The sequence below is a fragment of the Zootermopsis nevadensis genome, unplaced genomic scaffold (genome assembly GCF_977971745.1).
Source record: "Zootermopsis nevadensis isolate Lab colony 2312 unplaced genomic scaffold, Znev_1.0 Znev_ptg000002l, whole genome shotgun sequence".
Classification (NCBI taxonomy): Eukaryota; Metazoa; Arthropoda; class Insecta; order Blattodea; family Termopsidae; genus Zootermopsis; species Zootermopsis nevadensis.
Genome location: NW_028259134.1, coordinates 8,723,235 through 8,748,304, shown reverse-complemented (window position 1 = coordinate 8,748,304; position 25,070 = coordinate 8,723,235). Strand labels below are relative to the sequence as shown.

Genomic DNA, 25,070 nt, shown 5'->3' with positions numbered 1-25,070 from the left:
TACTAATTTTTTTCTGATGAACCATTTTTTATAAAATGTGTGATAAAGTTTCATCTGAACTTCATTTTAAGTACGATTTGTATTTTTTTGGGGGGGGGTTATGAAGAAAAATTAAATATGCCAAATAACTTCTAGGCTCTGGGTGGCACATTTCAATTAAACGCTTCAGTAGTACCAGAAATGAAACATGGATAGATAGGCAGGTGGGTGGCAACCTCCCCATTGTGTTTATGCTTAATTATGTTATATGATATCTCAGTGTCAGCTCTTCCTAAATGTGTAATATATAATTTCACATGATGATCTTGGTCAGAAAACGAAGGGTGTTTGGTATCAACAGAACTGTTCACTAGTACAGGTAGGCCCTGAAGCGGCATAAATTGAGGAAGAATTATAATGTACTGTACTGGCGGACAAGGAGAAATCGACTGACGCCAACACTAGCGCCACCTAGGTACCCACTTCCTTTCTGCATTTATGCTTGCGTTTTCAAATTTTCTTCTTATTTTTCTTTATTTTAAAAGGGTGTTAATGTGAAACAGTGTAAAATGAAGCGGCGTAAAGCATGGCCTACCTGTACTTAAAGTAGTGTTGTCATGTCGTGAGCTGTTTTTGCATATCACTAGCCTTAAGGAGGCTGAGGTTTACACACCCTTTTCTGGGAGCATTATAGAATAAGCTGTGGGGAAGAATGTGCATCTTCTGATGCACACATAAATGGATGGAATATTTCTCGGATGGTATTTGTAATGCTAGTGGGACAGAATTATTTTACTATCAAAACTGCTTTGTACACTAATTGTCAGAGGCATTCACTGTAAGAATGTTATCATTAAACATTGTTTATGCGTGAAATATAACGTCTCTCAGATCATAAACAAGACATGGCTTGAGCACTGTTGAAACTGGAAACATGGGACATGTTTGATTTAAGTGTCCATTTACGTTTTGTACATCAATATTTATCAGGAATTGTTCATACAAAAAGTTGTACCCCATTAAGATCTGTAAGATTTTTTTGAGCTCTTTTTGGCATATGTTTAATGATATACAAGGACAAATATATTATCCAATCAACAAATCTAAACTGAAATTAAACACACACAAGCAGCTTATCTTGTATCACCAAAATATAATATCAGCAATACAAGATTTGTAGGGCTGAAGTTCAGGGCAGTAGGTTTTATGGGTTTGTGTTTGACAATGTTCTAGCTGAAGTTTTGCCTGTTTAATTATTATATTCTGTTCAGTAGTTTTTCTTTAACATTTACAAGCGCTCTGTGTTGAAGTTTAAACCATGTAAATTTAAACAGCTTTCAACTGGAATGTATTTGATATAAAGACAACATTCTAAATTTACAATTTTGGGCAATTCTTTGTGTGTTTCCATCAGGTGACTCCTTATTCCCGAACGTACAAATTACTAGGCCTAAGTTTGAATTATGGCTAGGTCTGCAATTGGAAAGTTGCCGGCTGAAGATCCAGACAAATTTCAGAAAACTTGATGAAATATTTCCAGAGCCAAACAACCAAGGCTGCGTGGAGTTGTGACCCAGAAGACCACGATATAAATTTCACTGCCATGAAAACTTATCTCATGTTAGAATATATTCATTATCTGAAGAGTGCAGTTTATCAGAAGCATGATTTCCATGTCAGTACTTTTTGTCATACCTTGTACATGCCTAAAAAACTTATTACTTTTGAATAGAAAGAGAGAATATATAAAACAATGGTACAAATCGTGGCTCTGTATGGAGCAGAAATATGGCAACTCTCGGAACAACGAAAAAAATAAGTAGAGAATAATGGAAATGGATTTCCTAAGAAGAGCGGCTGGAACATCCAGAAGAGAGAGAGTGAGGAATGAAAGGATTAGATAAATCATGAGGGTGGATTGAGATATAATAGAGGAGATAGAGAAAAGACAACTGATTTGGTATGGACACGTGCAAAGGATGGAAGAGGAAAGTTACCAAAAAAAGACTATGAAATGGCAACCAAAAGAGAGAGGAAGAGAGGAAGACCGAGACCAGGGTGGAACGACAGAATTACTAGAATCATGATGGAGTGGAAACTACCTCTGGAAGGATGGGAAAATAGAGAAGAATGGAAGAAAATATTAGGCACCAGAAGACAACCAAAGTAATGGTCAAGAAATGGAAGAAGAAGAAGAAGAATAGAAAAGTAAAGGTTGACACTTATTCTTTGTATAATTTATACAGACCCAGTTATTGTATCATGTTATCTTTTAATAGTAGCAAACAGTCCAGACCCTGTAAAACCCCTGGTTTTGTCCAATAACTGAAATTTAACCAAATTGTCACGATTTTCAGGTCATGTGGAGGTTGTGGACATGAAGGTAATGGTGTGCCGGGATGCAGTGACGGGGAAGTGTGGTCGCCCACTGTGTAAATACTACCACATACCCATCGCATTGCCCCCGGCTAATGAGATGGCAGCACAGCTGGAGAATAAAGGACAGTTCTCAATTTCTCCTTCTGCTGCCATTGTAGCAGCAGCAGCAGCAGCTGCCGGACAACTTAGGACCAGTGTAACGGTCTCCTCGGGAAATCCAAATAGCATGCTCTGCCAACAAGTATTTGGCTTCAATTCCTAGTTTATCACTCGTGCAGACAAGTCTGTTACTGTCTTTCTCTTTCAAGAGCTTTTTTTTTTTTGTTGTTTAAAAAAATGAACTTGTTTATTATAAGGTTTATATAATTATTATGTCATGAAGTGACACAAAATATATTAATTGATTTATAAAGCTAATTTTGCATTATATGAAGTTATAAGTATAGAATACTGGGCAACATAGGACATATTAAGCATGTTACCACGGCAGTGTCAATTTGGGAGTGTGGCAAGGTGGGTGGTTAAACTATCTGAGTGGCATGACCGTCAGTAATTGCGGCAGCGAGGAGCACCAAGGTCCACAAAACATGGAGAATGGAAAGGTTTTTTATACTCATTGTCCTAGTTTCTTTTTGGAATACACAAAGAAAAGAGTCCCTTTGAAAGGGCTATTGACAAAACTGTCATTTTGTATCGTTCCCCAAGTAGGTTAATAGTTGATGAATACGCTCCTGGGTGTTGAAGTACGTACTTCCAAGAACGTATGAGGCCTGGGACCGCCCAGCCCCCACTGAAAATACAACAAAACAAGGAAGAGAATAGGCTGGACTCATTCAAGTTTCCGACAAAGGAAGAGGTGCAAGTGAGATAGATGGGGATTATCAGCACTTACATGTTACAGACTGAGACCACATTTCAATTCATTAAGACAAAAATTACAAACATTAACTGTAAGTGGTATGGCTTGGCAGATGGGCGGAATAGCCTGCAAGATATATTCTAAAGTAAACCAAATTGTTACAAAAGGGAATGTAATATCTGTGGTCATCGCAAAAAAGTTGTGCAATAATCGCTGATACGAAAAGCCAGGGAGGTCTGGAAGACTGCAAAAGGTCACTGCCATGGTATGAAAATGATGTCACCTGTGATTTTTATTGTTGAAATTTTGTTTTCTGCCAAACCATATACACAAGAGAAAGAAAAATCCTGATTGGTTCTAGTCAAATGAGTGATTGTAACTCAGTCTCTAACTGGTGTTCTGTCCTTAGAGGCTGTGACAAAACGTATTTGGATGTTTTCCCTTACAAACATATTTAGTGCAAACAGGACTCAAGAGCCTCGCAAGAATGAAAGAGGTCTTGTTTGCACTATGCTTGTACTGTACTCCGTGATATCTCTCAGACGAAAGAAGTGCCACATTTTTTTAAAACTGAATAAATGTTCCTGTACAGCATTTAAGAATCAAAGTTAGGTCAGGGCAAAGGTTTTTTCTTCTTAGCAGGCTCGATAGTACGTTGTTTTGGTTGGATTCTGTCGGTTAGCAGTCAAATTGCCCCAGCCTTAAGGAGTTGGTGTTTGGTATTAAAGGGTAAGATGTAAGAAATTATTGTAAATACATAAGCCACACACATACATTACTAGATTTGTTGTAAAATGAATGTGATAAGGTTTTCTGAGAAGGGTATCGCACTGTATTTACATTGTAAAGCATAAACTCTTGTTTTCGAAAATGATTATATTGTTTATATTTGTCTTGATTCAAGGTTGAGGTTGAGTGTACCTTCTTGGCAGGTAATTGGTGTTGTTACGAAACAGAATGTGTTATGTATATAGTATATAAGAAGATGAATGGACTTGTGGTCGTTTGACCTCGGATGAGTTTTAAAAGTGGATGTTACTTTTATTCAAGAGTTAGAAATAGTGACTATTGAAAATTTAGGCCATGTTGTTAAAGAAAATCTTTCCCTTTAATACCAAGATTTAGAAGAGTGAGCTTCCAGAATTGACTGTAGTCAAGGGTCTAGGCAGCATTTTAATGAAAAGTTCCGGCAGAGCAGGGTTAGCTTGAGTCGCCGCTTGCTAGCTTCTAGGTGTTATCACGTCATAGGCTTCGGTCAGCTTATTTTAGTCCCAGACATGAATGCCTAAGAAACAGGACGCAAAATTAAATTCAGCATCGCAGGCTTTTCGTCCGCAGTTAGATTTTTCCGGCACCAGTAGCCCTCGGTTATGGACGGCTCGTCAGCCACTCTGGCTGCCTAGGTGACGAGGCCCGGAGAGACCCCCATCCACCCCTCACTGCGGCTTACTGGAAAACAAAGCACTTCCATTCTTGCTATCCACAGCAAACAGTAAAAGAATGCCTATGCCCCATTTAGGTACTGGGAAAGACCCAACAGTCAATGGCAGATTGAGCCAGCCGTGAGGTTCCACGCCTCCAGTAACTGGCAACAGAAGGTTTCTATCATATAGTTATAATGTAGTTGTACGTTAGCCAAGCGATGTATCATGTAATGTGACACAGTAGACAATGTAATCCTTCAGTAATTATTTAAATAATTAAAGAAACACTAATGTATTCATTCAAGAATGGACATGCTTTGTTCGAAGCAACATATACCCTTGCATTTTACATTGCATGTAACCTATTAGGTGTGATAATGTAGTTGTTAGCTTTCTTTCTGTCTGCTTAGATCCAGTTATTGACCCAGCCACAAATTGTTTAGTTTGGCTGTGAGAAGGCTTGGCCCCACAGGCAGAGTCTTGTCAATATTATTCCTTGTAGAGTGCAGTGCATGTATGCATGCTTAGACCGCTTTCAAGGAAAGAGGATGGATGACTCATTTTAATGTCTCTATAGATCTCATAGGTATTCCAAAACTACACTTCCTAGCCTACCAGTATATTCAGTACATTTAGGTATATATTTTAATGTGCTTGTTACTCCATTGGAAAGTGAACGATATTATGGACATACACTTGTGTATGATTATGTAAATCCAAATATAATCTTTTATAATAATTATTTTGGCTTAAATATACCCATGAAGGAATGAAAATATCAATTGAATGTTCTTCATTTTCCAGTGGACTCAAGAAGGAGCGGATCTTTTCAAAGGGAAATTGTTAACTACACGCTGTTTGTTTAAGATACCCATGTTTTAAGTTCCTAAATGTGTGAGATTAATAAAGTATGTGTATGTTAATTAAGCATGCTAGTATGACTGCGGTCGGTATGTTACCACGTAATGGACCCAAGCCATCGTGTCATACAGGATGTTCGTTCTTTTAACTCTTTATTCTGTGCTCTCTTGAACATGTTTTGAGAAGATCCCCTCCCATCTAATAAGTGATGATTTATCTAATGTCCACTCACCACTGCTATTTGGTGGTCCATTGTTCCAAGCATAGATCACACCAGCTTAGGTTAATCATATTCTACAGAAGGAAATTAAAAGGACTGTACACCACAATTTGTACATATTGGATACATAGAGAGTAAGTTTTTACATTATGCTTTGTGGCAACCCTGCAAGCAGCTTGTTTTAGATCGTGCATATTTTAGTTTGTCCTCCCCAGCCTCAAGTAACATAACCTCCTTGCTCAGGCTGCCCCTTGACTTTCACAGGTCCATCGCTTCCCGAGCTGGCCCGTGAAAGCTTTACTCTGGGCTGTAAGGATTTCTTGAGTTTAAAGTTCACGTAGCTGAGCGTTTATCCGTCTTTCCCCCCCCCCCCCCCCTTAAATAATCAAGGCCTGTCTCCCCTCCACATTATCTTATCTTGTAGGCTGGTTGTCTTTGAGTCCAGTGTACTGTATCTAGTTGAATCTATTTTTGAAGATCAGAAGAGAATGAAACAAAGAGTCACTTTTGAGAAAAGTGGATCTCACATAGTACATGACAGTGGCTCAGTATTTTTTCATTTATCAATAATTTTGTGATATTTTAGTAATGATTGTTATTTAAGCCTCACTATAACCATTACTCATACCTTGTTATGTTATTGTTAGACTTTACAATTCAGATTAACTTATTCAGGAATGAGGAGAAAACTGCACAGCGGATCAGACTTTTATTTTTGAATTGATCAACTGTTTAAGTAATATCAACCGTGGGTGTAAAAAATTAATGTGTGTACGTATAAGAAAATTGTTTCAAACATTAGGTTTTCTCCTTGTTGTTGAATAGTTTGTATAATAACCAGGTGTGAATATGTGTAAGACGCATAGTACACCTGCTCTCTGTGGAAGTTAATATCTGCAATGAGTGGATAAAATGTTGGTTACACCAAACTCAAAAATGCCTTTATTTTTCAATGAGGTTATGTAGAAGGATGTAAATCTTTCAAGATATTTTGTACATGGGATGAATATGAGATGAATTCCCACATTTTCTGCATTAAAGAAGCAGGAACCATCATCATCACTAGCACCATCTCGTCAAGTGCGTAATGGTGGCTCCCCCCCATGTTATTCAAGTCCTGCCTGTGTTGTGAAGGACTGTGCTGCTAATGCAACGGATGTGGAGAATTGCTCAAAATGATTATTTTGAGTAATAATCCAGTAAGAAAATATTTCACATGCGACAAACATTTTATACCAAATTCCTGTTCGCTACCTTCCGATTTCCTATTTCAGAAAAGGAAACGAGATTTGCCTCTGACATTCCGTTGGGCCAAATGAGTCGCACAGAAACTGTGTGCCTAATACTGCGTTTTGAAGGTGGCTTTTACCCTATTCAGCTAACACAAAAATATCTTGAAAGAAAGAGATAAATTCTTTGTGAAGACATTTCATTATTTTGTTCAAACTAAGGTGGTGGAAACTGGAAATAAATTTTGAAATTTTCAATTTACAGAGTTTTATTGTGAAATTATGGAGTCATTTATGATGGTGTCCATTCCATTAATTCTGTATTGAGGTTTTGTTTCAGCAATCACAAATGTGTGTTATGAACTGTCTTCACAAAACATTGTACTCTGTAAAAATAGCATCCCCTCTCCCAAACAGTTGGTGTGGCAGATATTACTCCTTCAGATGCAACATCGGGTATCAACCACTTTCATCTAGTGCATATGGAAGTGACAGCAGTAAAATAAAGAAAATAATATTCCCCCATTTTCTGAGTACAGTAGATAAATAAACAATTATGTGAAATAAAGTTGTGTTTTATTTTATTTATCCACTCTGGAATAAATCAGGTCATGAAGAAGTGAAGAGGATGCTTCAAGGAATGTGTTGTAAGTAGATTGCAGACGCACATCACAGCTACTTTACTCTCCCACTGTTTTATTTCAGTTCAGCTAATTGACTCTATGGCGCGACATCCCGAAGTCGAGCCTTGGCCTCCTCTCATGTGGGAGGTTTCTTTATCTTTCAAATGTGCTTTTATAAGTAGTGAATGACAAGCACAATTTCTACTCAATCCTGATTTGTCTGGTATTTATTTCCTGAAAGGGCAAACAATGAATAATTGAATATTTGTGTGTATTGCAAATTTTATGGATCTGGAGATGGTTGATGAACAACCAAAAGGGCTCGTATATCTGGAATGAATGACGGGTGAGATGAACTTAGGGCTGAAGCACTGGATGCTTTAGGGGTAATCGGAGAGTTGGAATCTTAAGGCCAATCAAAGACCCAGTAATCGAATATCTCTTTGGGATTTGAAAGAAGGGTTTTGCTTTACAGTACAGTAACCTGTGGTTGAGGACAGATAGTTATCAAGACGGTGTTCTCTCCATTAGGAAACTACATTAATTTGTTCTTATTCATATTCCGCCATGGTAGTGTAAAATTCAGTAAAAATAACAATAATAATGTTAAAGACATGACATATTATTTTCTTTTTTACAAACATGTCCGTGACGATCAAATTGTGAAGCATGCATATGATCATTGTATTTGGTGTGGAGACATCACGTGGTTTAATAAATGGTTACCAATTTTTCAGAGGAAAATGTTGCTTCTGTCTTCATTTCAGTGCTGAAATGGAGAGGATACATTTGTCCAAAATACTGGTAATCACTTACAAAATTACACAATGTCACAACCCATTCAACATGTTCACTGGTACAGGAACCCCGGATATCAGGATGCGAAACAAATCGTAGCACAAATACAATGCTTATTCCTGATACAAATATAAATTACATAGTTATGACAGTAACTTAGTCAACTACAGTATTACCGCAAAAGTAATTACACAAGAAAGCATACCCGCTATTGCTAACGTGTATTATAACGGCTGGGAATTTTTTTATTTTGGAATCAGTGAATTTTCAAATTTGTGGCCTTGATGTAGAATGTGAGAACACTGCTATTTCAATCGAGCCGTCCTAGCCGGATTATGAATTCGACTTTGTAATTCGCCGAAAGGCGGCAGTTGTGTTGCTTCATGGTGTCCAATATGAGAGTCAAATAGTAGACATAAATTTATTGATGTGTCACAACATAAAAAAGTAGTAGATGTTATGGAATAAAAAGTTTTTTTAGATTTTTTTACTGTTATACAGTCAATGTTTGGAGAATCGAGAGCTAAACAAATCAAATGTGAACGGACCTGCGTGCTAACAAGTTTCATAATTTCACGATGCTGTGAAAATTGACCTTGATACAAAGAAATTTGTTTGTAGCCTAACCTGTAATTTATTGCAGAGAAGGCTGTTGATCTTTGTAAAATTTGAATTAAGCGTAATAAAGGGGAATCTCGATGGAAGGTAATCAAACACAGCCCTGTGAAAGAGAGGTATATGGTCTGGTACTGACATAAGTAACTTGTGCGTATATGATATATACAGTCTTCGAGATGAGAGACCTATACTTGAACGCTCATTCCTGTTCAATGTATCAGCCAGGGGATTTTTTTAAAGCGGACAGAAGAACGAGTATGGTGTGAAAGTTTTACTAAATGTAGTCAATCCCCGCACACCGCACCCGTGGCTGTCGGCATACAATTAATTAAGTACCTCCCCCCCACCAATCAGCAAAGTATTGCCCCCCCCCCCATTCGCACTATTAACACATTAAAACAAATTTCCATTTTGTATACACATTTGCAAACAATTTTGTTGAAGTGTTCCTTGCCAATTTTGGTGAATGGTGTTCATCATGTGCAATGTTAGGAAGTTGCAAGTTTGGGGGAGGGGAAAATTAATTTTTAATACTAGGTGCAAGGTTTATAGTTTTAGTAATGAAAAATTTTCATCACAATCAACTTGTGTCATGTAGTGGAAGACTTTCAACTGATTGAATATTTGTAACTTCGACTCTTGAGGGTGGACCATCTCAAATTTTGAAAATTGTCCAACATTGTAGTTGTGATCTTCAGGGTAAATGCTTGGTGTTTGGAAGCCTTATTTCAGACAAGCAATAGGTGGTGAGTTGGATAATAAGGTGCTGATTGGTGGAGCAGAAGATTGGACTTCTATCCAGTTGATTAAATGTAGTAAAAATTCTGAAACCTGTGTATAATTTGTTGTTTTTATAGAGTGTATAATACCAGATACTGGTCACATGAAACTTTTATTTTGAGATAGATTAGGGTAAAACTGGTATATCACAGTAACACTGTGATGTGAGGTGCCCAGTATAGCCCCTAGTCTATGGGCTGGGGGACTACAGTATGAGGGATACAGATTTATCGTTTTTATTTATAGGCCCACCCAACAGCTTCACTGTAATGTGTACTGGGGGCTGTTTCTGTGAGGGTAAAGCAGCTGACCATTTATTCTCAATCTAATGCAGATATTAAGAATGCATGGACTTGTAATTCTACTATGCCATATGTCGTTATGACATGATGTGTAATTAACCATCAAGATATTTACCTAACCTTACTCCTTTGCAAAGATTATTTTAAATTATAAAAATTGCAACACACTTGGAGGTTATGGCAGGAATTGTTCATTATTAATGTTGACAAATATATTTACAGCTGTACATTTAATCAGCAATACATTCTGTGAATCTTTTATTGTGTCTGTTTAGTATTCGACAGACGTACAAGATGATGCGAGAGGAATAGAGAATTGGAGGCTGGCTCCATCTCCAGATTCCCCTCGTAAGCATGTTAAATCAACTTCAGTTGTTAAATATTCATCCGTACAATCCTACGCAAACTTTGCCCTCCTACAGTGTAATACATACTTGAATTTGCCACCTTCCAATTGGCTAAGCAGTTCTGCTGAATCATATGGCCTTCAATATGTATCATCCCATTCTTCAGGGTTTTCAAGGTATGTATCGTAGTGAAGAGCATATCAGTTATATTTTTGTGTGCATAGAATAAAATTGAGAAGTTTAAGTGGAGTCTTCTTTTAACAACAGGTTATGAAATTCAACAGTGATATTCAAAGTTTATGTTCCAAGAAATAAGTCAGCCATGTCTTTTGAGATGCATGTTTGTCTAATTAATTTTTTTAATTGAGGCTGATTTTAATGAAACTTGGTCATGACATTTAAGAAAAATTGACACTATATTTTTAACATGGTCACCAAAGCAAACTTTTGAGATGAATGAAAGGTTAACATTATTCAGTGTAGAATAATGAAATTTTTATGATTGAAATATTTCAATTTTTAATAAATCAGATGTGTCACCTCTGTATTTTTAAATTTTCTGCCGTCAGTTATACCATCATAGGACTATGGAGACTTATGAGTTGGAAATTACATTTTTTCCACTTAAAGCACATTTCTGAAATTTTGTGTGGTAATATATCATAAAACATATATAGCTTTTGTTGAGGTTATGTTTTTGTAGTATATAAAAAATGTGATATCAAACTCAGTGTTCAATTATCTGTTTTGTGGTGGTAATGAATGTACCACATGTTCAAAGAACACGACATTTTATGCGGAAATAGACAATAAATGTACCTACAGTGTAACATTTTTGTTATTTAACAATTACAAACTTGATGGCTTTATCAGACAAGTGTAATGTGGTAGGATTCTGTACTTGTGGAAATTATGCATAACATTAAACCATTAGATTGTATAAATATTAAGGTGGTCATAAATAGTTGTTATTCGTATGAACTGGGGCTAACAATTTGTATTTTTTATTGATAAAGTTTAATCTGTGTTTCAGTAGTTGTGCCAAAACTTTTAAATCAGGTTTCCATGTACAAACGTGTTTCTTATGTTACGTGAACATTTCAGTTTCCGGATGGCTCACATGTTTCCAGATTGTGTGGGTGAAGTGGATTTTGTTTCAGACGCAGAGAATATAAAGAAACTGTTGAAGATCCCGTACAGTAAAGGGCCGGTTAGTTTCCTGTAATAGTGTCTAGGTTTATTTAATTATGCTTTTCCAAATACCTGCATTAATATAGGATGATTAAAAATGATGAATTGGAAAAGATGTGGAATAAAGTAATAATGGCCTACTTTAAAGCATTGTCACAACATTTGCTTGGAGAGACTGAGCAGTGCCTTGAAAATTCTCATGATATTTGGTTTCTGGGTTGAAATTCAAACACGGCCTCCTGAAAATAATTAAAACTGCAACATATGTTAGTAGTATTAAAGTGGGGTAGGATTTGGTTTTTGAGAATCATTTCTTATTTGAAACTGAATGTTGCAATAAATTTATTATCACTTTATTATTGCCTCATTTGGTGTTTCAGTAAGATATATGTGAGAGGTGCTGGGATTGAGATTATATTTTTTTTAATTTTATTGGTGCTTTTTGCAGGTAAGCATGATGGTACATCGGATTGAGAACACTCTGCTTATTGATGAGTTTGACATACATAAACACCTGCTACGGACTGCAGAAACAGAGTGGGAGTGGCTGAAGAAATTCTTTTTCGATCACGTTCTGAAATCCTTGAATGACAAGGTAATGCATCAAAAGTCTCCAGAATAAAATCTCGCAATTTAAAGTAGCATGAAAATGGTACTTGAATACATACTCATATTACTCTGTCGACGAACTCCTAATGTTTAAAAATTAATTGAAATCTTTCTAAAGGTTATTATCATATATTATGGCTTATCTACTGCATGCATGAGTGGTCAGGATTTTTGCTGTAAATGTGGTAAGTCAGAAATTCGGATCTTGGCTTTGGAGGTTGATTTTAGTTCCCCATCCCCACCTCACACCCCCATTCCTGTCAGTAAGTGTTGGGATAATCCCATACAATAGGCGTGACTGTTTCCTTTGACGTCTGTAGCTTATCCTTCAAAGTAATCCTCATATTTGTCGCTGTACAATGTATGCAGCTCAGAAAGCATCAAGTCGCATTCTTAACCACTGTATATCAGCCACATGCATGTGGGAGGATAATATTAAAATGTATCATATAGTTATAGACTGTTGTGAACATGGTGATGAATTGTCAGGTCCCATAAATAGCAGGAAATTTGAGTATCTGAGTTCCTGAAGCAATCACCATCATTACGGACACGTTGAAGATCCAAGGCCGAATGTATCTGTTAACAGGAGAAGCGGTTGTTCCACAAGAATAATAGCCGTTGTGCTCTGCAACAGAAGAGTTTGATGTCAAAGTTCCTGTACCATAGTCTCGCTGTATCAGAACCAAAAAATTAGGAAAGTGAGATGCAGGAAAATAACATGGAGGACATTGACGCTCCTCTGTCGATGCCCGTGGCGACGGTGAGTCTTTGAAGCCGACTGTCGTCTGGGATGTTGTGCCATGTAGTCTGGTAGAAATTCACTGGCGTTTTACAGACTTATTTACTTAACCGTAAATAAATGTTGACAGATGTCAGAAGATTTCTGTCCTCTGGGTTGTTGCGCCATGTAGTCTGGTCAATGCTAACAACGTTTCAGAGGTCATACTGCCTCCGTCATCAGGGCCCTGATTATGGAGGCAGTATGACCTCTGAAACGTTGGTCAACATGAACCAGACTACACGGCACAACCACCCAGAAGACAGAAATCTTCATACTCACCACTGTGAATACCTAAAATCTTACAACTCCCATTGTGATCAGCATTTCTCTGCATTAACAAATGTAATTTCTTGACTATTTTGTTTTGTGTTTCAAGTCTTGGCCATCTTTGCCAGAGCCAAGGCCAGAGGAGAATCTTCCTGACCCAACATTTAACCACAAGTTTGCGCGCAATGTTGTGTGGACGTTTGAGGATATCCAGATGCTTATCGGTACAGATATGCCCATATTTTGGGACACAACTCACCCATGCATCAGCCTCAGGCTCAGGTACATTTCAGTTAAATTCAAGTTCTTCGGTGCCTGGTGGTCCGACGCCACTGTCTGCACCAGATAACTAATCCGCGTTAGATCTTAATAAATAAACCAGTGCATTGTTTTACTTCTGTGTTTAGTGGGTTATTTGTTCAATGCCTTGGCACTGATTTTCATTTATAAATTTATTGTCTGTCTGAGGCCTAAACCTGAAAATTAAAGTATACAAAACAATAATTTTGCCTGTTGTTTTGTATGGGTGCAAAACATGGTCTCTCACCCTGAGGGAGGAACACAGATTGCAGGTGATTGAGAATCGGGTGTTGAGGAGGATATTTGGGCCTAGGAGAGAAGACGATGGGGCATGGAGAAAATTGCATAATGATGAGCTTAAAAATTTGTACTCCTCCCCCAATATTGTCAGGGTTATTAAGTCGAGAAGAATGAGATGGGCGGGACATGTAGCGCGCATGGATGGGACAAGAGGTGTGCACCAGGTATTGGTTGGGAAGCCTGAGGGGAAGAGACCGCTGGGAAGACGTAGATGGGAAGATAATGTCAGGCAGGATCTATGGGAGATAGGAGTTGAAGGAGAATGGATTTCGTTGGCCCAGGACAGGGTCCGATGGAAGGCTTAGGTTAATTCGGTGATGAACCTTCGGGTTCAGTAAGCCATCTAGTTAGTTAGTCAGTCTGTGGCTGATCTAAAAACTTAAGGATTTAAATATGCGCTCATAAAGACGGAAGACCTGCCACACATGGAGAACTCAAAGTTTTCACCAAAAGTTATCAGAGATGTTGCCCAAAATATTCTGTCTTTCCTCAAGTCTAATGCCACCAAGGCTGGGCACACATACTGGTTATTTAAAGGTGAGTACGTACAGTCCACGACTGTAATCTTGAGACTTGCGGGGTGAGGAAGTGGGGTGAAGGAGGAAAGATAGCGTCAGCCTTTAATGCTTCGGACTTCCTGCATTCCTTGCAAGTCTCAAGATTACAGTCGTGTACTATACGTCAATCGTCACTTCCACAGCCCTTTGATGTATCGTTTAGGTTAGCTTAGCAGTAACATACCTGGCTTTTCTTTGGTAACATGTTTGAGTCTTGTCTGAAAAAGCACATTGTCCTCTCTGTGTTTTCTTACTGTTCTTAGTCTTTACTTTGAAAAGATAGCAGAATGTCTTGATGTAATGAATAACATTTCCGTAATCTCTGTAGTTCTTACAGTGTCATTAAATAGTCTACTGGCATACCAAAATGGCATTGCTGTTTGGATCCAGGTTTAGTTGAATTTTTGTTTAACATTTCTGAGGTATATGTAACGTGGGGAAATGATGAGCTCAGGAACTTGAGAAGATTTGAATCGGGTAATATTCAGTTAAGACATCTGCTACACCACTAATCTGCGTCTGTTTGTAGGCTGTAAATAGTGTTATATCAACTTTAGAGGCTATTTATATCTAGTGAGGTGAGTTTTGCTGGGAATGATGTAGGAGGAAATTATTGTGGCCCATTTTAAGGAAGTGTTCTGGTGTGAAAATGACAACTGTTTGTCTTAACACTGCGTGACAGAGGACTCTGGGAATGTTTTATGTGTTGTAGGTAAAGACGATGATGTGGTGAAGCTGTATGACTTGACGTCTCTGTGCACAGATGTGATGGATGACAAGGGACAGAACCCATTCACTGTTCCCGTGGCAATGTTACTTTATAGGTGAGTGTGAGCTAAGATCATAGATTACTGTAGCATAGGCGATACGGAAGGTTTTAAGGTACAGCCTGTTGTTTGTTGCAGTGCTGTTGCTAAGTAACCAGCAGTCTATGTTTAAAAGATAGTTTGTATCTTAAATTCTTTCAGGACCATATTTTTGTTTTCTTGTTTCTCTTCTCCATAATTTATGTGATTCTTTTAAACAAATTTTCAGGTTTCGTTAAGTTGTTTATCAAAATTTTACTTGTTTATGTTTTAGGGTAGCAAGAAATATGAAGCATTCGTCAGATGGACGGAGGCAGCAAGGGACCATTCATGTGTTACTTAAAAATTTATAAGATATGATAAGAAAAAAACATGATAAGAAAAATGAAAACTAAAAATCATTAAAATTAGTAAAAATCAGTAATTCAGTTAAAAAGTTTATAACATAACACCTGATGACGGCTATATATAGCCGAAACATGTCGTAAATGTTCCACATGTAAATCGAGTACTCGATAAGGAACGTAAAATGATAGTTTAATCTTTTAATTATCTTATATTGTGATTGATGGCCTATTTTAATATATTTTTAATACTACTTAAAAATTGTCTGACTCTGTTTGTGGAGGAGAAGTACTCTCAGGTAACGTCAGTTGTCCTGTTTTTGCTTAGTTTCATTGTTTTAAAAGTAGCATCCATGCAGAATTTTGGTCAGGAAACATATTGAAGCATTTTTTAAGATCTTGTGTTCAATTCTTGCAATTATATCACAGATTCAGTGCATAGGTTATCAAGTTCACAGGGTAAGAGTGGGGAAACATAGATAATTGTATTTAACAAGTTTGTGGGCATTAGATCTGTGGATTTAGGGAGCCAGGGATTGGGGCTTCTAAAACCAGTCTATCATGCAGGAATTGTTATTTTCCTGTCAGAACCTCCTTCCACGGCCAACTTGCCAATTTAGTAAAAATAATATTTTTCATTTACTGTTTTGGTCAATACTGATGTAAATTTAATAGAACATTTAGTTTGTTCAAAATAAATTTTAAAATTTTATACACTGTCAGTAATAACATTATATTTGTGGGATTGAGTTTGCACATGATTGCATTCAGTATAAATTAGCAGTGTTTAATCTATAGTGTTGAAATACCAGGACATTAGTGGCGTCGTATTATTTAGACGTGTGCATACTGCCACATCTGTAATGGCAGAATTCTTTCTTCAGATAGTAACTTCAGCACACTACATGATGTCAGATCTGTATGTACCTGATGATACAGATCCTGCATCACCTGGACTAGATGGACCATTGAATGATGAGGACTGTGGAAACTGCGACCAAAATGGAATGGAGGATGAAGGAAAGAGTAGTGAGGATGATAATTTATTTGAAGGTATTGAATCATTGAAACATTTGTAACACGTTCCAGTCTTTCTAGAATTGTCATTCTTTAAGTGCAGCCACCAGAAATTTTTGATAGCTAAAATAAAAGGGGAGTAATATTGATAATTCTTGTTTAATTTATAAATTACCCTCAAAAGAAAATTTGCAAACAAGCATGTCAGTGTATATTCAAACTTATTGAAAATGGTGACTTACTTGCAAACAGAAAATGTTTTTTTCCAATTTTAATTTGAAGTAACAGTAAGGAATCTAACTTGCAGCTGTTGCCGCACTATGTGGCATGTCTCTTATGAAGGTATGAACCTATAGCCTGTAATTGTATTTCGTGCCTTATTTTTCACATATCGATTAATATCAGTGATGTTAAAACTTCTGTTTTACTTATCATTCAGACCCTGTTGTAATGGATGTTAGAAAATTTGTTTTTCTTTAAGTTAACCATACAGATCTGTACATACATGCCTAGAATTTCATTTTATTTTACTTTTCTTGATGCAGCCATAATGAATTGGTTGTGGTCATATTTGCCATGAGAAAAAGTGATAGTGGAACCAAGGTTCTGGAGAATTAGACGTAAATACGTCTATACGGAAAGGAAGTTTATATATTGGCTTTATTCTAAATATTTCCTTTATACCCGCTTTACAATTGAGTAAAGTTTGATTAAGACTTTGCTTATTTAACTTGAATTAGTTACGCTTAAGATGGGTCTGTGGTAGCTGAATGTAATGTAATGTAATGAAATGTAATGTAAGGTATTATTTATTTAGTGTTCTGTCTGACGACAGGTCCATATGAACAGGATCCTTCCATCCTTTTCTCGGACTGGGGCCTGTTCATATACCTTCTTGGCAGGTGATCCAGAAGTGGTTTGCCATTGCCTTCTTCTGTGTGTGAATGGAGTAATTGTTGGGATGCCACAGAGAAACCGGGGAAGCCCCCGGAGGAAAACTCCATGTTGCCTAGACCACGGCCTTGCCCAACACAAGTTATAAATTCGGGCACCGCCAGGAATCGAACCCGAGACCCCAGGATTACAAGGCCAGCGTTCTAACCGCTAGACAACCGTGGCTATTAAGGTAAGGTAATGTAATGTAAGGAACCAAACCAACCAAAGAAGCTAACTGAGGGCAGAGGCCTGCGCAAGCGCAAGCATCGTCCCTACCTAGGTGAAACCATTCCTGCGCACAAGACGCATTGCTGGAAATGGTAAACGGTCGTAATATAAGAACGGAAATTTTGCTAACGCTAACGGGGTTTCGTCGTGGCGGGAGCCTCGACCATTCAAACTGGGATTTGTTGCTGCTGATGGGAGGTTATCCTGTCAGGCAAGTTGTCGAAGGAATTTGGTTGGTTGGGTCTCTGGGGTATGAACCCAGAGAGGGAGGGGCCGTTTCGGCTGAAGGCCTCTGCGGCATAAGGTAATGTAATGAAATGTTTTATAGGTAACAACAATGCTAAGTAAACAGATGACGTTTCCTTGGTAACAATAATGCCAAGTAAACAATTGACGTTTGCTAGGTAACAATAATGCTGAGCAAACAATTGACGTTTCCAAGGTAACATAACAATGCAGTTACACTTTTTCGTTTTACTTTTTGCCGAATGACACTGTTATATTTGGAGACCCACATGGTCCCACACCTTAAATTTTGGCAATATGACTTTCACTTCTTGTATGAATAGTAAACTGAGTAATACAGCATGACAACCAACAGGAAGGACATTGTGGTGTTAAGATAGATAGATAACACTGGCGCAAGATTGACCTATGAAATCACGCACTGTTACACTTTATGCGTAATCAATTAAGAGGTAATCACTAGCGAACGCATAAGTCACCCAATTATCCACCAATCAGAGAGCAATATTCTGATTTCACAATGACATTTGTACTACTTTTATGAGTATAAAAGAAGGCGAATTTCAAACAGTATTCGTCAAGACGAGTAGCAGGAAAGCCAACACTAACAAGCATGCTGTGCACTGTGGTCATCGTATGTGAGTGTTGTCTGTAATTCTGTTCACTAAAAACATCACTGAAAAGTTATTAAAGTCAATCAAGACTTATTATAAAGTATTAAAATACTTCTGGATATTGTATAGAGTATTAGTTAGGTACTGGTTCTAGTTGAGTAAGTCATAAGTTAAGTATAGGTTATTCATATATTATGTTATGGTTATAAGGTTTATATGTATATATTGGGAGAATTAGTAATTATTGTGTAACTACTTTGTAGAATCAATTGCATTATTAGTATAAAATATATATTCATATTATTAGAAGCATATTTTAATTAATTAACGGCAACCACTCGTCTTACCCACCTCCAATATCACCACCACCCAGGTGTGTATACAACAAATTTGGTGGCAGCGGTGGGATTAAACACGTCTTTTAAAATTGAAGGATTGTGTCAGAAAAAAAATAACCTTCACTCCAGAAAAATAATACATACCTGAGTGAGTGAATTGAGGTGTTTTTAAAAGCAGAAAGAGAATGTGGGTAAAATTTGAAGAAATGTTTTAGTATGTCTTGTTGTCGCAGGCCTCCTCCCTTGACTCATAAATTCACGGTTTTATTAGTACACGTCGTAGGAGCTACCAATAATGACGCTCTTATAGGCTCAAACATATTTGCTAAGACTCTTGTTAAAAATTTCTTAATAAGTATACTAAGATAAATCCACAACGGGTTAACGAATTTGCATATAATTTTGAGAATTTAGAAGTTGACTCGCGTTTGGAAATTGCTCTTGAGGGTAAACCAAAGGGATTTGCTGCTCCATCATATAAAGTTTTTACAAACGAAACCTCAACGGGGACCGTAGTGTTCGAGGTAGAAACAAGGATCATTGAAAGATTCATTGCGCCAGGATATGAGTACAAAGATTTTGAAATCGAATGTACCGATTGTTTGCCAAGTTACGGAGGTGTAAATCATTTGACAGTCAACCACCCAACAAATCAGACCACCTGTTCACCAGGGACCTCACAGAGTGGAATTGAACCTGTGAGTCATAAGAAAGGGAAACATCGAGTGTCCAGTCGACCCGCTTACAGAGGATACGAGGTGCCTATTCAAAAATCAGACATTTTGACATTTGCGAGTGGCACCAGTCATGCCAGAGTTATCTGAGATCAGAGTGGACAGGGTGAATGATGATGTCATCAAAGAGAACTCAGCCGTGACCATTAAATTCTGCCTTTGCTCACTGATTTCCGTTCACCTAGAGGCATGACGGTTCGTGTGTATTCCGACTAGGTCGTCTAATCTCTGGGGTTTTTTCTATGTCCTGCTACGCCCCTCCAATCAGATATACCGTACTTTATCTGCGCGGTGCCTTGAGGCGATATTGTTATGAATGTGTTAACATGAGATACCACATGTTAAGTTACAAGAGGAAACCAGCATGTTTGTTTGTTATGTAGTTTTTTTTTGTCCTTTTCCACGGAAACAAGATTTTCTTAAAGATGGCTTGTGAGATGTTAGAAACTGACTGACATTTTAGAGGTTCTCTGAAAATGTTGCTAATTTTCTACCAGACTACATAGAGCAATTTTCCAGAAGACACGTGAGAACCTGAAATCTCACACTGTTTCTGTATTTCTGTCGCGTTTGTTCAGAGCCTGGAAGAGGCGGAGAGGGAAGTGGTGGAGTATCTCATGAGAGCATTGAAATATTGCGACCTTGACACGCCAGGCCCGCGCCAGCCTGTTTATCAGTTCCGTGCTGCCACCATCCATCACCGACTCGCATCTCTGTACCACAAGTCCTATAGGTAAGTAAGAGAATACAGGGGAAGTAGCGCAGAAAGCTGTCAGTGCAACCAACAGATGTTTTGAAGATGGCTGTCATGTGGGTTGAAACGCCATGTTGTCTGGTAGAAGTTTATTGACGTTGCAGAGGTCTTGCACCCTCCATCATCAGGGTTTGAACATAAAATACAGATCTCATTGACATCTGAAACTTTTGTTTGGGATCATCTTTGACGTGGTGATTCATTTCTTACGGTGCAGTGTGCTTCTATAATTTGATTGATTACCTTTGCAAAAAAAGAAATGATTTGTGTGTGTAGTAAATACAGTTTCAGAAAAATATATGTACTCCCATCAGAACACAGGTTTTGTATCTTGTTGCATTAACACCAAATTTGAGTCAGAAAAGAATACTTTTTTTCAGTAATGATGCCAGATGCTAAGGGCCCATAGAAATGTTGTATTTTTCTAAAATACTCCGTTTGTTTCAGGACCCTGACAGCAGATGATGCTCGCCGCAAAAACGTGTTGTTGTTGTCGCGTCTGCACTATGAGAAATCGAGTCACCTGATGTTACAGCTGGAGCATCCATTGGATTTCTTGCGAATTCAGTTGGAGCGTGTTGTTGCACTGTGTAGTATGGTAGATGTTCAGCATGCTCACCACTTGACCCCAAGGTTTACAGGTTTAAACCCGGGCAAGGTCGATGGATTTTTAAGGGTGATAAAAGTCCGTAGCACAACTCCCTTCAGGGGGAAAGTAAAATTGGCAGTCCCATGTCGTAGATTTACGGCAGAACCTTACAAGCATGAACGAGATGTTTTGTAAGCAAAATTCAGTGGCCATTTTTTACCCAAGTCTCTCCCGGATTCACTACTAGATGGATCTAACAGACAAATTAAAATTGAGTAGAAATTGTGCAGAGGCAGCGGGCTTGTCACTCACTACTCATAAATGCACACGTCAAAAGACAAAGAAACCTCCTACATGGGAGGAGGCCAAGGCTCAGATCAGGCTATTGCGCCATGAACAGAAGTAATGTGTACATCTGGTACACCTGATCTCGTAGCTTGGTGTCTCCGAACGTGAAATAAGCAAGGTGACCCCCAGCCTCAGAAGCAGCCATTAATTGCAACAGTGTCTTGAGTTTAGCAACACCTCTAAAAGCAGCACAACCCCAATTACCTGATGCCACTCCTGCTAACCTAACACCGGGTTGAAACTCTGGGCAATGGAAACCGGCATATGCCTGCAAGACCAATTAAAATAAATTAAAATGACTCTTGAAATTTAAAAAAAATCAAATATACAGGAAGAAATCCAATTACTTTTATCATCCTATATCGAAGCAAGTATCAAAAAGCACACATATAATAAATCGAGAAAAATAAGATTTTATAAATCACACAGAAAGAGGAGGAATGATGAAACATCACAAATTTTCTAGTAAAATTAAAAAAGAGTAAGCAAAATAAATATACAGATATAATATAAAGGATATAATGCTACTAAGAAAAGAAACATGTTCATGACTTCCTTCAATTTTAGAGCGAGATTTTCCTCGTATTTACGCACCAATTCAACAGAGCTTCATATTTCTATGTCTGGTGCTAATTTTACAATGGTGACCTCCTATGTAGAGATTTTAAAAGGTCATACCACTACAAAATAGAGACAAGTTATCTGATGCATTAAGGAGAAGTCACTTTACTGGCCAAAAAGAAAATGGGTTGATAAAAGGGTCCTGAACACGGAAGAGGGTCCTGTAAAGTAAAGTAAAGTTTGTCCCGCTATACGCAATGTAGGCTTCCTTGACCTCGGCAGTAGATGGGGGTGTGTGGTCAGCTTCACGCCCCGGCCGGCTTTACCCCGGGAAAGGACCCCGGTACCCATTGTAGAGGAGGCTGGGTGGGCTCCAGAGCTGGTCTGGACTCAGAGGCTAGAGGAAAAATCCTCTACCCCCATCGGGTATCGAACCCCGGTCGCCCAGCCCGTAGATAGTCACTATATTGACTGAGCTATCCCGGCTCATCAGCTCAAAAAAATTTAAGATAAATAACGATCTCACGCGTACCTTGTTCAGTTCTCGAAGCAAATTACTTGGAGTGTATTGCAAATTGCAGTTGCCAAGTTGCAGAGCATCGATTGCAACAACAGAGCACATTCGCCTACCACTACTGTCACGAGGAGACATATCTTGATAATTTCCCATCCATTCAAATGTACTACTGTAACCTCTGTAGGTGCTCAACCGTTCACAACCTGACAAGAAACATAATCACTCCACTAATACAATAACAAAGAACACTCCATAAAAGTCTTCAGTGTGTATAAAATTACAAATACGTTTTCATAATGCTAAGTAATTTAACTCTGTTAAAGTTACCACTAGTGAAGATTTTTGATTCCTCAAAACTGTCAGGAAGAAACTCAAATGTCTAGTACAGTCCATAACTGATTCACCAACTGAAGAATTCAATGAAGATTTCGGCCTGATGACGGAGGCAGTATGACCTCTGAAACGTTGGTTAACATCTACCAGACTACTCAGCGCAACAACCCAGAAGACATGGATCAGAATTTTACATTCTAAGTAAGAAAAACATACTGACACAGAAGCAAAGCACTGCACTAATTTATATGTTGAGCTGGTCTGTCTACATAGATAAAATATTTAACGGCATGGCAAGGCTTCACAGAACTCTATGCAGTTACTCAAACAATTGTTTATGATCAATAAATTTTACTTTACTAGAGCAGGACGCTCCTTCCGGAGCGCATTCTCTAATCTGATATTTTACTTCTTTACTTCGCTGTTCTTGGTCTGTCAACTTTCTACGATATATTATTCGACGAAGACGTATTGTTTCTGTTAAAATACTATGAGAAAATACGGAAGGGAATTTTTGAAGGCAATATAACAACACAACAAAGAGAGTAAACAAATGACGTAACATTTTTTATTCTATGATTTTTTCGAATAATAAGAGTGTTACACTTTTACATTTATCGATAAATATTCTAGATTTTGTAATGTGATTATCGTCGAAGATAAGCCATTCATCGTTATAACGTCGCCATGCCTTAAAAATGTCCGTCGTTTCCAGTACCATTAATGTCCACAAATTCGACCGCACTTTGCAATTTCCAATGTTTACCATACATTAATTGGTTGTTTTGTCTCATTCTCATTATTTCAAATGTGCGTAGTCCATTTAGTGTCAATCTATTTATTTCCAAAATCTTTTGACGGTCACCAATAACAATATCTGTCGTTCCACGTACGTAGTGATGATGACATTCCGTACACGTTCCGTTCACATCTGTTTTGGTTTGATACTCCAATAAGTCTCTGAAGTTTGTCACGTTCGTTTGTGGTAAGTTCATTACCAATATTTGATTTCTATAACGTTCTTGACGTTGATGACCATTTCTACATGTTTTTGTATTCACCGTCTGATAGTCAAACATGTTTTGCATTTCAATTGCTAATTCCTCGAAAATGTTGTAGATCGTTTCGGACACACTTTGAAAACCTCTTCTCAAATGTTCTTTCAGTTTTTGTCGTATTGAAATGACATTATGTAAGTTTTGAGGATCTCTGTATCCGTTTGCAATCTCGGATATCAATTGTGCACCGTTGTTATCGATGTCGTATTCATTTAATATCATTTCTTTTAGACTTTCGACGAACGTAGTAGCTGAATGCAACATGTTTATTGAGGAAATCAAAAAACAGTCTGATCCATTGGCATTCTCGAGTTTCAAATGATCGACAGTTGTTACAATTTCACGTGTAGTCGTCGTTTCATTCCGCTTCACTCTCCGTATAGGTTGTTCATTCTCTTCATGAGTTATTGTTCTTTTTTTCCCTTCAACTTTTACACGTTTAACTGCATGTTCAACTGTTTCACTTTCAATTTCGTCAAGATTAATTTCAAGTTTTCGCTTTCCTTCTTTTATTTTAATGTCTTCTGTTCTCCTGTCACTCATACTATGTTCGTTCAATATTTCTCTATAGACAACGTTTTTAATGAGATTATTTTTTCGTCCCTTTTTTAGATAAAGAAATACACAATTGCCGCTTGGTGCACGTGAAAATGCGACGTAGATTTGTCCATGTGCGAAAGCATCCTGTTCCAAATAAATGCCAATTCTTTTGAACGTTTGGCCCTGAGCTTTGTTGATAGAGATTACGAAGGCAGGCGTTACGGGGAATTGACGTCTCCACATGGTAAATGGGTATTCGCTGTCACAATATAGTTTTATACGTGGAATGAAAACAATTTCCCCGCAATGATCTCCCGTTATGACCATACATTGAAGGAGGTTGTTGGTCATCTGCTGTACTAATAAACGTGTTCCGTTAACTAATCCTTCCCAGTTACGTACCAACATGACTATAGCGTTCTTACGTAGACGCAAATTATGTGGGGGCAGTGATCGTGGTCGCAAAGTGTTTAAGTATTCGGGTGTCACCATTTCACTGAACTTTTCTTTGTCCGAGTCTTCGACACCATCAATGCTCGAGTAGATTCGCTCAGTCTTTTCGTCTAGTAAATCAACAACTCTCTCATTAGTTTCGTCGACGTCACAATTTCTTGCAGCAAGGATTGCGGTAGTTTTGAGCATTTCGATGTCATTGTTTCTTATGATATCTCCGCAAATCT

At 37.9% G+C, this 25,070-nt stretch overlaps 1 protein-coding gene and 1 pseudogene across 4 annotated transcripts in view; both read left to right on the top strand.

Moving 5' to 3' along the window:
• mbl (splicing regulator muscleblind) overlaps positions 1–7,519 on the top strand; it is a 547,255-nt gene extending 539,736 nt beyond the window's left edge. For 2 of the 3 annotated variants that reach the window (XR_015535243.1, XR_015535244.1), the window contains one exon: positions 2,337–2,475. Coding sequence is in view for 1 of the 3 variants with exons in the window: in XM_087349109.1 (XP_087205235.1) it covers positions 2,337–2,620 (284 nt within the window). In the remaining 2 variants the exon portion in view is untranslated. Of the gene's footprint in view, positions 1–2,336 lie in introns of all 3 variants that reach the window. The other variant, XM_087349109.1, reaches the window with a different exon arrangement.
• A 1,217-nt stretch (positions 7,520–8,736) lies between these two features.
• Positions 8,737–23,195, top strand: LOC110840062 (erythroid differentiation-related factor 1-like; annotated as a pseudogene). Its single transcript, XR_015537375.1, has 14 exons — positions 8,737–9,106; positions 10,348–10,595; positions 11,524–11,629; positions 12,059–12,205; positions 12,809–12,982; positions 13,380–13,581; positions 14,255–14,407; positions 15,140–15,251; positions 15,508–15,564; positions 15,825–15,876; positions 16,462–16,630; positions 19,593–19,771; positions 20,269–20,423; positions 20,892–23,195. The product of XR_015537375.1 is annotated as an erythroid differentiation-related factor 1-like (transcript).
• The last annotated feature ends 1,875 nt before the right edge of the window (positions 23,196–25,070 follow it).